The sequence below is a fragment of the Jaculus jaculus genome, chromosome 2, assembly GCF_020740685.1.
Source record: "Jaculus jaculus isolate mJacJac1 chromosome 2, mJacJac1.mat.Y.cur, whole genome shotgun sequence".
In the NCBI taxonomy this organism is placed as follows: domain Eukaryota; kingdom Metazoa; phylum Chordata; class Mammalia; order Rodentia; family Dipodidae; genus Jaculus; species Jaculus jaculus.
In genome coordinates, this window is record NC_059103.1 from 118,748,369 (window position 1) to 118,763,412 (window position 15,044).

General features: G+C 35.4%; 1 protein-coding gene across 1 annotated transcript in view; it reads left to right on the top strand.

The window, feature by feature from the left end:
- The window catches only part of Antxr2 (ANTXR cell adhesion molecule 2), a 148,659-nt gene that overhangs the window by 44,762 nt on the left and 88,853 nt on the right, over positions 1–15,044 (top strand). Inside the window, exons 9-11 of the mRNA XM_045142695.1 lie at positions 2,722–2,820; positions 3,981–4,050; positions 14,676–14,754. Coding sequence (XP_044998630.1) covers positions 2,722–2,820; positions 3,981–4,050; positions 14,676–14,754 — 248 coding nt within the window. The remainder of the gene's footprint in view (positions 1–2,721; positions 2,821–3,980; positions 4,051–14,675; positions 14,755–15,044) is intronic.

The window sequence follows — 15,044 nt, forward strand, 5'->3', positions numbered from 1 at the left end:
CTTTTTTGTGTAAGAATTTTTAAATAATTCCTTGAAATATTTCTATTTTAAATTCAAATTTTTAAGATTGGATGTTATTTTAAATAATGAACATATTGTGTGACAGGCTTTTAGAATGTTCTGTATATTTAGTTCATGTTTGAGACCTTTTCTGTGGCAAATAAAGTAAAATATGAACTCTTTTATCTGACTATACAGTCAGGTATCTGTAGACTTTGAGCTCTGTTCTCTGATGACCTGGTGATGGCACAGGGTCTGCCAGCTTGAGACGCATCAGGACTGACTTATGGGCGGATGTCAGGAAGGAAGCAGGTGGCTTCATCAGCTGTTGCTCCGAGCAGGCTCAGGTTTTTTCACCTCTCAGACAGCCTTTCTCAGAAAATCTGATTCTCCATGGCTTGTTTGCTTTCATCTTTAAGTTTGACCGAGAGTTCATTTAAATGTGACATGATTTAAAAAGAGAAAAATATTGTTCCTAGTTGGGGGCAGGGAGGGTGAATCCATTGTTTAATTTGCCATGGAGCTTCCCAGCCCACTGGGCATGTTCTTAAGCTCTGCATCTCTAGAATCCATCAATGAATGATCACTGAGATGCTGAGCAGAGCTAGTTCATCAGGACATCCCAGAGCAGGTTCCAAGAGATAATGAAGAAATTAAAAATGGGAACGTGGTATTCAAATGACAGCAGTTCTTCAAAAAAGCCTACTGTTTGGTTGTTACAGTGTGACCTTTGAATGTATAACTTTACCTATTCCTCAAATCAACACTATGTGGCAGCTTTATAATTAGTGGTTTGCAGGTGGGGAAACAAAAGCAGAAAAAGGTATTTGGTACTTGCCACTAGTAATTGTCCTATTAAACCTTATCTGTCTCCCATCAGTGCCCATGCTCTTCCTGAATAACGTTTTAAGTTTTTTACTGCACTTTATTTGAACTTATAAATAAAGCATTTTTCTTGATACAGTAAATGGGAAGTGGCTTGGTAGTTGGATGATGTTAGGTAGAAGTTTGAGAGGATAGAGATGTTGAGGGGAATTACAATGGAGGTGAGGACTGAAAGAGCCTTAAGCAGAGAAGTCCAGTGTGGACTCATAAAAGGACCTTTGCTTGAATTATAAACATAAGCAAAGCTTAACTATTTTTAGAAATTCACATACCAAATAAAAGTATAACTTTAGAGCCGGGTGTGGTGGCACACACCTTTAATCCCAGCACTCGGGAGGTAAAGGTAGGAGGATTGCCATGAGTTCAAGGCCACTCTGATACTACATAGTGAATTCCAGGTCAGCCTGGGCTAGAGTGAGACCCTACATCAAAAAAAAAAAAAACAAACCCAAAACAAATTATTTACGCGCGCACACACACACACACACACACACACACACACACACACACACACGTCAAACTTTACTTCAACCAGACAAAATGAATCAATAAATAAATAATCATGGAAGAAGGAAATTTCCAATATGACATCTGTATTAATGCAGCCCATCATTATCTATCTATTATCTATCATCTATCATATGTATCATTTTATCTGTAATTTATTTATTTACGGTAGAGCAAACTGCTTCTGACATGGAGCTAACTAATTCCTGAACTGTAATTTGCTCAGATAAACTCTTTTTTATCTGAGTTTTGCTCCAGTTTGCCTTTGTAACCAGAGTTAATAACTTTTAAAATAATTAATATATCCTCATGTAGTGAAGTAGCAAATATTTTCTGTATAGCAAGATATTTGGTTTGTTACCTTTCCTTATAGCATATATTTTTTAACTGTCTGATATTTAGTACCCATTCTTACTTTGTAGATGGGTCCAAAGATTGAAATGAATTTCCTTTAGTCTCTGGCCATAGATTACTAGTAACCCAACATTCATGACCTCTTTTCAAATTTTCAAGAAGTAGAAAAGAAAACTGGTAGGTGCAGATGTTGTTCAAGGTGAACTCTGGAAGAGAGCGACATATATTAAGAGAGAAAATACATGGCTTTGTTAAATACTAGAAAGCATGAAAATTAATTAGCTTTCTTTATATAACTTATACTTAATGTCTGAGAGTAGGAAAAAAAAAGTTTCATTCTTTGCCAAACGTTTTTATGGGACAGAGAGTGTAAGTGAGAGAGAGAGAGAGCAAATTAGAAAGAGAAAGAGAGAGAGAGTTGGTGTGCCAGTCTATAGCTACTGCCGTTGAAATCCAGACATGTGTGCCACTTTGTGTGCTTGTGTGACTTGTGCTCATGCGTCACCTTGTGTGTCTGGCTTACGTGGTTTCTGGGGAGTTGAACCTGAGCCCTTAGACTTTGCAGGCAAGTGCTTTAACTGCTAAGCCATCTCTCCAACCCCAGAGGTTTCATTATTGATGATGATTTTGTAAGAATAGGATCTGGAACATTTTATATGAGATCTGTCTGGAAATAACTATTTTGCTTTAATTCTAATACCTGGGTCACTATTAGAAAAATATTCCATTTAGAGAATAAAATTACACATCTCTATGGGACAGTGAGGAATGGAATCACCACTACATCCAGCTAGAGGGTCACAGAAACCAAGCACAACTACAGATACAAATTCATGTCTTCATTGTTATTACTTGATATGATGTTATGAAGAAATTTATTATTTACTTCCTGATATGTGTGTTTTAAGTAAAATATTTTTTGTCTGGTTTTGTAAGGGAGTGAATAAAATACTTATTTTTCTTTTTTATTTCTAGAGGAATTTCAAGTTGTTCTGATTCGAAGAGGAGTCACTTTGGGCAGCTGGGATAGCAGTGTGCGCTGTACTTTCTTTGTGAATGACACATACAGAATGAGTATGTCCTCAGTCAATTTCAGTTTTGCTTTAATGTCTGTATAGCACAAGAGCACAAAGTGTTTTCTTCTTTTATCTAATTAAACATGCTGAAGTTTTCATCAGAGAAGAAATAAATGGAGAATCCAATAATATAATAGTGACAATATTTAGTAAAGGCAACATTTGTTTACAATTTATAAGATTACATATTTGGGTGGGTTATGATAAAAATATATGCTTAGCTACATAAGACTCAGTTTTTGAAATCCAATTCTCAAGCAAATAACTTGAGTTGGAACTATCTTTTCAACATTGAATTTCTAGGATAACTCATCTGCTTATGTACATTTTCTATATATTTCCAGTCCTAGATTATTTTTCACTTTTACTTTAAAATTCAGGAAAAATATCTTGATATTTATATATGTTGGTACCTGTATATGCACTTAGTCTAAGTAAAAAACATCCAGTTTATGATTTACTGTATTCTATTTCAAATAATTACACTTCTGTAATTTTTTTCAAGTAGGATCTCATTCTAGCTCAGGCTGACCTTGAATTCACTATGTAGTCTCAGGGTGGCTTTGAACTCTCAGCAATCCTCTTACCTCTGCCTCCCGAGTGCTGGGATTAAAGGCGTGCACCAGCATTTCTGGCTATTTTTTTTTTGTCATTTTAATTGTTTTCTTTTGTGTAGTTTCCTAATTTTTATGTATGTTGGGAGTGTACAGTGTATATGCACGTGTGTGTGTGTGTGTGTGTGTGTGTGTGTAGGCTAACTCTGGACATCTGGTGTCCTCAGTGGAGCTCTACCTTACTCTCTGAGACAGGGTCTCCTGCTGAACCTAGAGTTTATCAATTCAGCTAGTCTAGCTGGCCAGTGAGCCCCAGGGATTCCTTGTCTCTTTTCTCCTAATTCTGGATTACAGGTGCATGCCATTGTGCCTTGTCTTTTTTTTTTCTTTTTTTGGAAGGTGTTGGGGATCCTAATTTAGGTCCTTCTGCTTGTGTGGCAAGCACTGTATCCAGTGAGGAGCCAACTTATCAGTCCTTGCTACTTCTTTAATGTTAATATTCCTCATATTCTACACTTCAGCTCTGATTTTGTATTGCTTTTTAGGTTTTTAATGAACTGTGAGAGATATATTATTATTAGTCATATGGCATTTTGTTTTTCAGATGTGGAACCAGTAAGTGTAAATCAAAATTCCATGCTTTGCCCTGCACCAGTCCTGAATAAAGTTGGAGAGTAAGTACTTCAGCACAACAATTATATAACATTTTGCAAAATTTATTATAAAATAATGACCAATATACACTGATAGTTTTTTTGTTTGTTTTATTTTTGAGTCAGACTCTCACATAACCCAGGCTGACCTCAAACTTTTATTGTAGCTGAGGATGATTTTGAACTCCTGATCCTCCTGTTTTTACTTCTCATGTGATAGAGTTTCAGGAGTGTACCAATATACCTGGCTATTTGGTCATTTTATGATATCTTTTTTTCCCCACTGTATTGAGTGAACATTAAATTGCAATACCTAAGCTATTTCCTCTTATAATACTCCAAGTATACTTTAGTGGGTCTAAAATGCTGATATTTTACCTTATTTGTGAATATCAATTAAAAGCATTGTTTAAGTGTCATCTTCTCAGGAAGCCCTATCTCATCACCATGTTTAATCAAAGTCATCTTCCCCCTCCTTTGGTTCTGTAGTTTTCCTTTTTTCTTTGCTTGTTTTATTTTCTCTCCAAAGCTCTTATCAGTTATTATGCATCACATTTCTGCTAACATCAATTTTGTTACTCTTGTTTATTTGTTTCTTTTCTTCCTGTCTTTCTTTCTTTCTTCCTTTTGAGATAGCGCCTTGTTCTAGCCTAAGCTGACCAGGAATTCACTATGTAGTTTTATGGTGGCCTTGAACTCACAGTAATCCTCCTACTCCTGCCTCTGGAGAGCTGGGATTAAAGGTGTGCATCACCATGTTTGGCTTAGTCTTGTTTCTTATAGATTCATTTTGTCTTACTTAGTGCTTGCCATATAATAATAAATTCAGTAAGCATTTGCTAGATGTAATGGGAAATGAATTTGCCTCCAATAGTTTTAATTACTAATGTAAATTGTTAAATGTGGAGCTCGTATCAGAGAGGAGAAAGTGGTTATAATCCTATTGGAAAGGGACATACTAGTCGAACAGAAAATCACAAGGGTGGTATATAATAGTGTATGGAGAAGATAGCTTAATAGATTCTCTCCTGTAATTATAAAATGAAATTGTGCCTGATCTACCTCAACACTGAATTTTATTTTCTCTAGAAATTGCATTTGGGCACAATCTCTTTTTGAATAGTGTACTATAGAGGCTACTGACATTGTTTAATGATTAGCAGATGGGATAACCACTTAAGAATTATGATTTTGGAGGCCCATACATATCATGATAAATATAAGATGTGAAAATTGTTTAGCTTTTATTATTCATATTTTACCTTTAGAGACAGAATATTTTTGAATTGAAATCTATCTAAAAGAATTAGTTTTTTCTCTCTCTTCTTTTTTTTTCTTTCTTCTTTTTGTTTTTTCAAGGTAGGGTCTCACTCCAGCTTAGACTGACTTGGAATTCACTATGTAGTCTCAGAATGGCCTCAAATTCACAGCAATTCTTCTACCTCTGTCTTCCCAAGTGTTGGGGTTAAAGGCATGCACAACCATGCCTGGCTTTTTATTTTCCTTTTATTTATTTACTTGTTTTGTAATCACACATGTGATACTACTGAGGCAAAGCTTTATGAAATTTAATTTTTCAATATATTGGGTTTTGTAGGACATGATTGCTTGTGCTGCTCAGTATGTTGCCAGTAATTTAGACCTTTCATTTTGCCTTAAATTTTCTTTAGATACTTTAGATACTTTTGTAGATGATGAGCTCTTGTGAGATTAGATTAAAATCAATACAACAGAAACAGTTTAGCCTTATAAGGTGACTGATGCTTAATATGTTGGCCTAATTAGCTTTTGGCTAAGTATTCAAGCCCATTAAGTCGCTAGTTAGTCTGTATTTCAAATAAACACATCTGGCCCAACAGTGAATGAAGGTTTTTCCTGTGTGAGGGTGACAGATGTGGCGCTTGTTCCCCCTATTCTCTCACCTAAATAATTAACAGCGCACTGGTGAAGTAATCCTAAAAAGATAGCCCCAAAGCCAGATGCATGGTCTCAGAGCTGGATCCAGGGACACATGCCCCATCTCATTAGCCTGCTCAGCTCGTTCTTCTCTCATCTTCCTGTTATATCCTTAGTTGTATTTTTTTGTATACATTCCTTTTAAATATATAGAGTTGTGGATTTTGACTTGAAAGATGGCTAACAGGGTGCTGACTTGAAGGTGGAGAGTAAGAATGTAGTAGAAAAGCTAAAACTGTATATTTGGACACTGATATTGTGGAGTTAGCAAAATTAAAGATATCTGTACAGAGCCTATCCAGGAATAGATAGCATTGCTGAGCAGAACTTGATTGAGCTTAGAACTTTCTTTGAGAGAGATCTATGTTTCTTAAATGTGTTTATTTGATACATATGTTGAGACTATTATGGGAAAGTTCTATTAATACAAATATAAACAGCAAGAAGGTAAGGTTATAAGAATGAGAGTTTTTTTTTTTTCCTATTCTTTTCATTGAATGCACTTTAAAAATCTCATAGAACTTTAGTAGATAAACATACTATAATTTGATCATATTCCCATCAGGTTACTTCTTTTACTCCAGAATCTTATTTCACGGAGAACCCTCCTCTTTCACTGCAGTCCTTCCTCTGTTTTGTTGTCTCATTCCTCTTGCCTGTATCTGCCCTCTATGGGGTCAGAACAGTGTGGGTCTTGTGAAGCTAGAAGTGATCACTGTGGGGTCATGACACCAGTTGGTGAGCTCACATTTTACTTTTAAAAATTCATGTGATTATGCAAACTATCTTATCAAAAATACTGGTATATTATTTGAGAGGTAATTTCTGCAAGTCGTTCATTTGTACCAAGATGCTTTCTTTGACTTTGAATAAGTAGGACAACCTCATAAAAGTTCTTGATTCTTTCCCATTCCAGGGCTGCAGCCTCGCAGTGTACTTTTCAGGTATCACGCATACTTGCGGTTTGTGCTCTTTTCCTGACCCTTGTTTTGTAAGAGTGCAACAACGGTGAAGCAGCTCTGTTGCTTGAGATTTAAAAACCTGTAATTTGGCAAGAAGAAGAGAACAAATTGTGTAAATATACGTAAACACATTGTGAAGAAAGAAAAATCGAACAGAATGAACCAGAGCCTTTATCCTACTGCTTGTTTGATGGAGGTGATTTGGGGAGGCATATGGTATAGTAAAACATGCTTTCAGAAACATTGGCCAGAATCTTCTGGCAAATATGTAATAAATATCAGAATCAGAGGAAGTGATTGTATTGATTGTTATAAAATGCAGTATGGGAAGACATTTGACTATGCGTGGAGTAGGAAGTGAGAGATCACTAGTACATACGGAAAATTTGAGACATCTGAAACTGAAGATCACGGTGTGGCCAGCTTGCGGTAGGAGCTAGTCTTGGTAGAATTGTTTTGTTTTCCTAAACATTGTTAGCTTTCAATACTAAACCTAATATATTTGTCTACTGTCCCATTAATTAATTCCCGTTATTTTCCTTGGCTGTCTAAATTGTACATTTACTATTGTGCTCTCCCCCACCTCTGCAAAAGCATACCCATATATGTATGTGAATACTTACCAATACAATCTCAATTTCCTTTCTGTTAGCTGCAGGTGTTATAACCATTACTTTATTCATTCTTTTTCTTATAAAGAACAAGACTTGATTTTAAAAATCAAGTTTCAACACTGAAACTTTAGTTATGCCTTAATTTGGAACATAATCATTAGAGTCCTGATGACAAAGACTGAGGATGAGACCCTTTGCTAATCACTCTAACCTTCCCCCATGATACAACTTTGCTCTTTTCTTTCTCATAGTGTATTGCTTTCTGATTATAAGTATCAATGTGATAAAGTCACTTAATCCACATCATGTTTCCATCCTACAGATGTTGACAAATTTAAAGATCTTAAATAAAATGCAACTTACAACCCTGGAGAAAGTCACTGGTTTAGATATAATGCATTTGTTCTCCAAATATTTGACAATATGATTTGTAAATGATTGGACTTAGTCTTTATTACTATAAAGGAAGGAGAAAGAAAGAGTATCAGATAAAGGAAAAATATTTCAGCTTGATATGAAAATATTTTTGTAAAAATTAGAATTATTTATTGAGTATTTCAGTAACTAGAAGTGTGTAAAGAGGACTAACTATATGATAATGAAAGGATGTTATTTAAGCATGCACTTAAATCCTCAGACATTTGGCTATAAGAGTGGTGTTATCAAATAATTATAATTACAAAAACTTTTTTTTCATTGTTTTGTTTTTGTAGAGGTATGGTATCACTCTAGCCCAGGCTAATCTGGAACTCACTCTGTAGCCCCAGGTTGGCCTTGAACCTACAGTGATCCTCCTACCTCTGCCTCCTGAGTGCTGGGATTAAAGGCGTGTGCCACCATGCCCAACTACTAAAACCTTTGACATTAATTTGTGTTTGTATGCATGTAAACTATTGTGTTTGTGTGGCACCCAATATGCTCACCTATGTGGCCTGAGGGGAACAGAATGCATTTGGTCTCCTGCTCCATCACTCCTTGTCTTGAGCGTGAGTCTCCTCATTCTGGAGCATGAAGAGCTCCCATGAATCTCCAGTCTCTGCTTCCCAGTGGAACTGAGGTTATAGGCTGACTTGTGGCCACACCTATCTGTTTACCTGAGATCTGGGCATTTGAGCTCTGGTGGTTGCTCTCAGGACCCTTAGAACCTCATGCTTGTGCAGGGAACACACAACCACTGTGCCATCTCTCTAGCCAACATTTGACATTATTAATGAAAGTGGTTAGAATATTGGTTATTTCCGAGTATCTCTTAAATACTTTATTAAAAATATCCAACCAATTAAAAGTAATTATGTTCAATATAATGCTTAAATCATTTATTGTACGAATATAGGTGTCATGTTTAATACATCTCTAAGTATAGATTTTTTTTCTTCCTGAAAGTTTTCAATTTTACTGGTTGCAATTTCTGTCTTACATTTATTGAGATTTACTAAAAAGGAATTATTTAGGGCTGGGGAGATTTCCCAGTGGTTAAAGGTACTTGCTTGCAAAGTCTGCTGTCCTCCATTTAATTTCCCAGTTCTACTGTAACTCCAAATACACAATGTGGCACATGCATCTGGAGTTTTTTAGTGTCTAGAAGTCTTAGTGTGCACATTGTCTCTTGCTCAAATAGGTAAATGAAAATATTAAAAAATAAGTTATTTAATTTACAAATCTGTTATTCCCTTTAAAAAAGGTATCCTTAGAAATAAACATGAATTTACATCTGTACTTATAATTACTAGTGGAATCTTTGGAACTACTCACAAATCGGAAACCTCCCTCTTCCACTTACTATCTTTATTATTCATAAAGCTAACTTTTAAAAAAGCTCTGTAGGGTATTAAAGAGTAGTGCTTGATTTCAAAATACCTTAAGTCACCATAATTTTAATAACTTTTGGAGTAAGTGCCAAACTAATTTTCAGTATGTGCAAATTGGAGGTAAATTATTTATTGCTTCCAGTAAATGTCTTTCACAAATTGTATTTAATTTTTTCATCCTTAATTGATTATAAAGTAGAAATATTTTATTGGATATACATAAATATAAATAAAATTAATTCATTGTGGATAGATTACCGTGAATTGAAATCCTAACCCTATTCCATCCAGTAGGATATCTCTCAGGTCAAATAACTCTGACATGTGGCATCGAGCCAATCTTATTTCAGAGTAGTCTTACTTGTTTAGGTACTAAGGTACTATCACTGTTAGGCTGAATTGAATTTCAGTTTTAAATTATATGTCAATGCTATTGAATAATTTCCATGTAGATTAATTTATTGATTAATAAATTGATTACTATTGACCATGAAAATGTACTTCACAAGATCTTTTTGTTATAGTGTTCTTTTATCTTTTAAATTTTAAAAAAAATTCTAAGGATGGAACAAATATCAGTAAGATGTTCATGAGTAATATGAAGCATTACAGACCAGACCATCTTATGCAAAGTGAAGTTGAATGAGTCATCAGTTTCACCCTTACTCTTCCTTTGCCTCCTTGTGTCATCTGTATGATGGGCCACCACTTCTGTCCCAGGAAGTTTTCTCTGTTCTCTGGATTTCTTGTTTTTCTGACAGTCTCTTAGTCATCATTTTCACCATGTTTGAATTTATGACTCATTAGTTTGTCTTCTCAAAGACTCCCTTTTCTTCCTGACCAGTTCCAAATCTCTAGGCATGATCCATTCTTTAACTTTAAACCCACTAATCAGATGTCCATGCTACCAATGTCTTAATCAATTGGATTCCTCATAGGCACTTTAAATTTGGAAGTTGCAAAAAGATACATGCCCTTATGTGCAGATTGGCACCTGCCTCTGTGTTCTGTTCACCAGTACATGCCTGCCTGTAAGACAGAAACATTGAACTTGATTTTATAACTAATGGTTTACCTCTCACACCTAGTACGTGTCCATGCCCTCTTTATTCTCACCCTTAATTTATCAGTTTTCATTTTCATAAGCTCTCATTTGCCACTATTGTAGTCAGTTTCTCTTTGGGTCATATGTGAAATAGGTTGAGACTTTCCTTTTGTTTTAATTTTATTTTGCTTGTGTGCAGGTAGGCGTGTAGTTTGTGTGTGTATGTAGTGTGGTGTACATACGTGCATATGCACCTGCAGTGTGCCATGTGCTCATCTGCAGTGTCCAGGTGTCCTGCTCTGTTTTCTTCTGCCTGGAGTTCTCTTATTGATACTGGAGCCAGGATGATTCTCTTGTCTCTGCTTCCTTTTGTGGGGCTAGGGTTACATGCAAATGTGGCCATGGAAGGCTGTGTGTGTGGAATCTGTAGGTGCATACTTGGGTGTTTTCCTGTCTCTTTAGGCTCTCAAGCTTGCACAGGAAGTGCATTTAACCATTGAGTTGTCTCTAGCTCTGGCTGAGACTTTCTTAACTGTTTATTTATTTTTTTTAATTCTAGAAACATAGTCTTTAGACTCCTTCCTTCCACTTAGAAATGTCAGCAATAATGTCACATGTGAAGTCATTGTGACCATATTTCTGTCAAGCCCTAAATTTCAGATTAATTCCAGATGTCTAGAGATAACATCCTGAATGGTTCCACGCTCTCTCCTTTCAGCCTCAAGCTACGTTTACCCCTGTTTTCACACTGTGCTGCTGGCATATAAAATAATGTTTAGTGATTTGACTGACTGTCTTGTATCTTTATTCTCTTTCAGCCTTTTAGTCTTTCCAGCTGTGAGGAACATATCTAATCTCACCTTCCAACCTCAATTCTTCTTTAGGACTTCTCTTTGTATATAACTTCCTGCAGGAAAACTGTGTTATCCACTCATTCCAATGCTGAATTAGCTGTATCTCCCACATAGTCCTGTGTTTATTTTTATTTTACTTAATGTCATGATTCATTCTAATTGTTTATCTCCTTTCAGTTCATTGTAACTTGTTTTGTTCTTGAAGCCCTGTTTCAAAGCAAGCCCTAGTTTGTCTGTGCTATTTTTATAGCACTTTTAATTGGTTTCATAGGCAGTTGAGGAATATTTGTTGATTTAACTAGTAATAGCATGACTGATTGAATCAATTACTGGCAAGCACTCATAAATCAGTTTGTGGTATGGCTCTTGGCTGGATACTTAAGCCCATAGCTCAGTATACATATTATGTTGGATTTAGTCAAGATATTTGATAAAATGAAGGAAATAGCATTGATAATTTTATTTGCATAAATCTACATGGCATTATATAGGAGGCATGTTTGAAAAAAAGATATCTATATTTTTATATGTCAGTAAGCACAATAGAAATTCTTTAAACAAAAGTTCTTCACATATACTTAATTGTGGTTATATACTTTTCTCAACTATTGATGATTTTGTTTCAGTATGGAGTATAAAAGGGTTGTAAAAAATGACATGATATTTTGAAAATCCTTTTGACTAATTGTCAGATGATGTAGTTATTTATTGAGTTCCTTCTGTGTTCCAGACACTGATGAAAATCTTATATATATAAATTAGGTTGCCTTCCTCAGAACAACTGTAAAATAGTTGTATATATATATAACTTTCTCATTTTAAAGATTGAGGCATGGAAGATTATGACTGTTAAATGACACAGGTTCTTACATCTGATCTACTCCAAAAAACAGGTTGATTTTGTTAACATTCTGTGACTAAACCTTGCTGTTTAAATAAATAATTTCCCTTGGAAAAAATAAATCTTCAATAATACAGATTTTCCAATAAATAAATAAATAAATAAAAAGGAAAAAAAAAATGACACAGGTTCTAACTCAGGGCTCTAGATTTCCCAACATGTGGGCTAATTTTACTGGCTTTTTCACATTTTATTTACATTTAGAACAAACTATGCCCCCCATTGTGTCTAGAATTAAGTAAACAAAATACTGTTTTAGTAGCTTTCCCCCATGATTAAGTCTCATAGCTGAGACTGTGGGCTCCATTGTTAGAAGTACTCAGCCACAAATAAAGGCAGTGTACAGAAAGGGAAAAGCAGCTCACAGATATCAACAGAGAAGACATAACGTAGGAGAGTAAAGGTTTAATGTGTACATTGCAATTTTGGGACAAAGAAAGTGAAGGTGGCTTTAACAACCTGTGTGCCAACAAAGGAGTAATGTACCATTGGGTCAGTATCTACTGACAACTTAATTAAGTTAGGATGATAGTTTCTAACAAGTACATTTTTATAAAGCAAAGTAACCTTTCCTCCTAACCATGTCTGTCCTGTCATCTGACTACACACATGAAAGCATGGGGATTGGGAAATAGAAAAGATTGTTTTCAGATTCAGTTATGCTTAGTCAGTAAAACAAAATAAAGCACTCAGAGTAAGCAACTAATTTGTTTTCTTTCTTTTCTTTTTAATTTTGATTTTAGTGTGTGTGTGTGTGTGTGTGTGTGTGTGTGTGTGTGTGTGTGGCGTATGCACATGTATGTGTCTTTGTGTTACCATATACGTATACTGGGTTAGCTCTTGTGTGCTGGCCAGAGTAGAACTTGAGTTGTTCTGCTCTCTCACTCTTCCATCTATCTGGTCTTGTTTTGTCTCTTTTAACTGTTTCTTGAGTTTGTGGGGCTCTAATGATTCTTGTGTCCCTGTTCTCCCACTAGCCTGGGGTTATAGGCATGTGTGGCCACACCCACCTATTGACATGGAATCTGGAGATTTGAACTATGGCCTTTGCAGATGGCCTCAGGCCCTTATGCTTCTCCAGGAAGTGCACTGTGCTATCTCTTCTTGCTTAAATAGGCCATTGTTTTTCTGTATTAGAAGAGTGCTGAAACACAGTTAAGCTGGAACCATACTTTTCTGGATTTAACTAAATTTTTTTTCTGCTAAGAAAGGGTTTTAAGTGAATGTTACCAGAAATATGTGTTTTTAGGAATACTTTTGAATTTTGAGTAAGATCTGAACTTAAGCTTTAGTAATAGTATCTTTTTTCTGTGGCTTTATTCCTGTGTGAATCCAAACAACATACATGTTGAGGGGAGAAGCATTTGAAGGACTTTAATTTCATCATTTCACCAGGTCTTAGTGGCATGATGAAAAAGGTTCCAAATTAGGTAGAACCCAACGTTTACTACTTTTACCAAAGTAATTAGCATTTGTATCTCCTGCATGCCATCTGTAAAATTGCAATGCTTCTGTTTGCTTCAAAGACTTTTGTGAAAATTAGATAAGATGATGCCAATAAAATGCCAGGGACAGTACTCTGCACATAAAGAGCAAATATTTCTCTCGGCAGTATTCACTGAACATTGTGCAGCAACTTGAGATTGCTTCTGCTTTATCTAAAACAAGTAGTACTTGGTACTGATCTTCACACAGAAGAAATCATCCTTCTCTCCTTTCTTCCTTCTTTCTCTCTCTCTTCTCTCTTTTTCTTCCTTCCTCCCTTCCTTCCTTCCTTCCTTCCTTCCTTCCTTCCTTCCTTCCTTCCTTCCTTCCTTTCTTTCTTTCTTTCTTTCTTTCTTTTTTTTTTTGAGGTAGGTTCTCACTCTAGACCAGGCTGACCTAATTCACTATGTAGTCTCAGGGTGGCCTTGAACTCATGGCGATCCTCCTACCTGAGTTCTGGGATTAAAGGCATGCACCACCATGCCTGGCTTCTGTCTTTTTTAAACAGGGTCTCACCATGTAGCCCAAGCTGGGATATATGCATATATATAATATGCATAATACATTTACAATTTGCATATGTATGCTGTATGCTGCAGGAAACCATATTACTTCTAATTCATATAACAGTGACCTGGTGATGATAGTAATAGAGAAAGGGAAAAATTAGCTAATGGGACCTCAGGATCATCTCAATTTTAAGTTTTTGTGAACCTGAAATAACCTCAGCATTTCAGTGGATGAAGGAGTCTATCACTGTTCCTGATTAACCTAGAGATTTTTAAAAGAAAGATTATATCAGCTAAGGAATTTGCCCCTGGCTACTAAGAATGGAACTAGGAGGGAAAAAGTTAAAATAGCTGATCAAAATCTATTACTCTTATTCTTTAAATATATTTTCTCACCAGCTTTGAATTACAACAGAAAATGAAAAGAAATTTTTCCTTCAATTCTATATTTTTATTTTTGGCATTGATTGATTTTTACTTATTTTCTTTCTTTCATTTATTTATTTTTTTAGAACACTTGATGTTACAGTAAGCTTCAATGAAGGGAAGTCTGTCGTGTCAGGCTCATTAGTCATCACAGCTACAGAATGTGTAAGTACAAAGCTAGTTACCTTCTTAGAAATAATTATAATGAAATAAATTGGGGAAACTCTACATTGTGAAATGCTACAATAAAGAAGGCACAAACAGAAACATAATATTGCTCACCATTCTTAGCTAGCATTTGTATAGAATTTAGTTTTCTTTTGTTCACTTTTAAAGGAATTTTACAATATATACATTTGATTTTGATATATTTATAAGTTCTGAAGAAATAAGGAAAAGAATAGCAAATGAAACATTAAGGCTGATGAGATGGCTTAGTAATTAAGGTGTTTGCC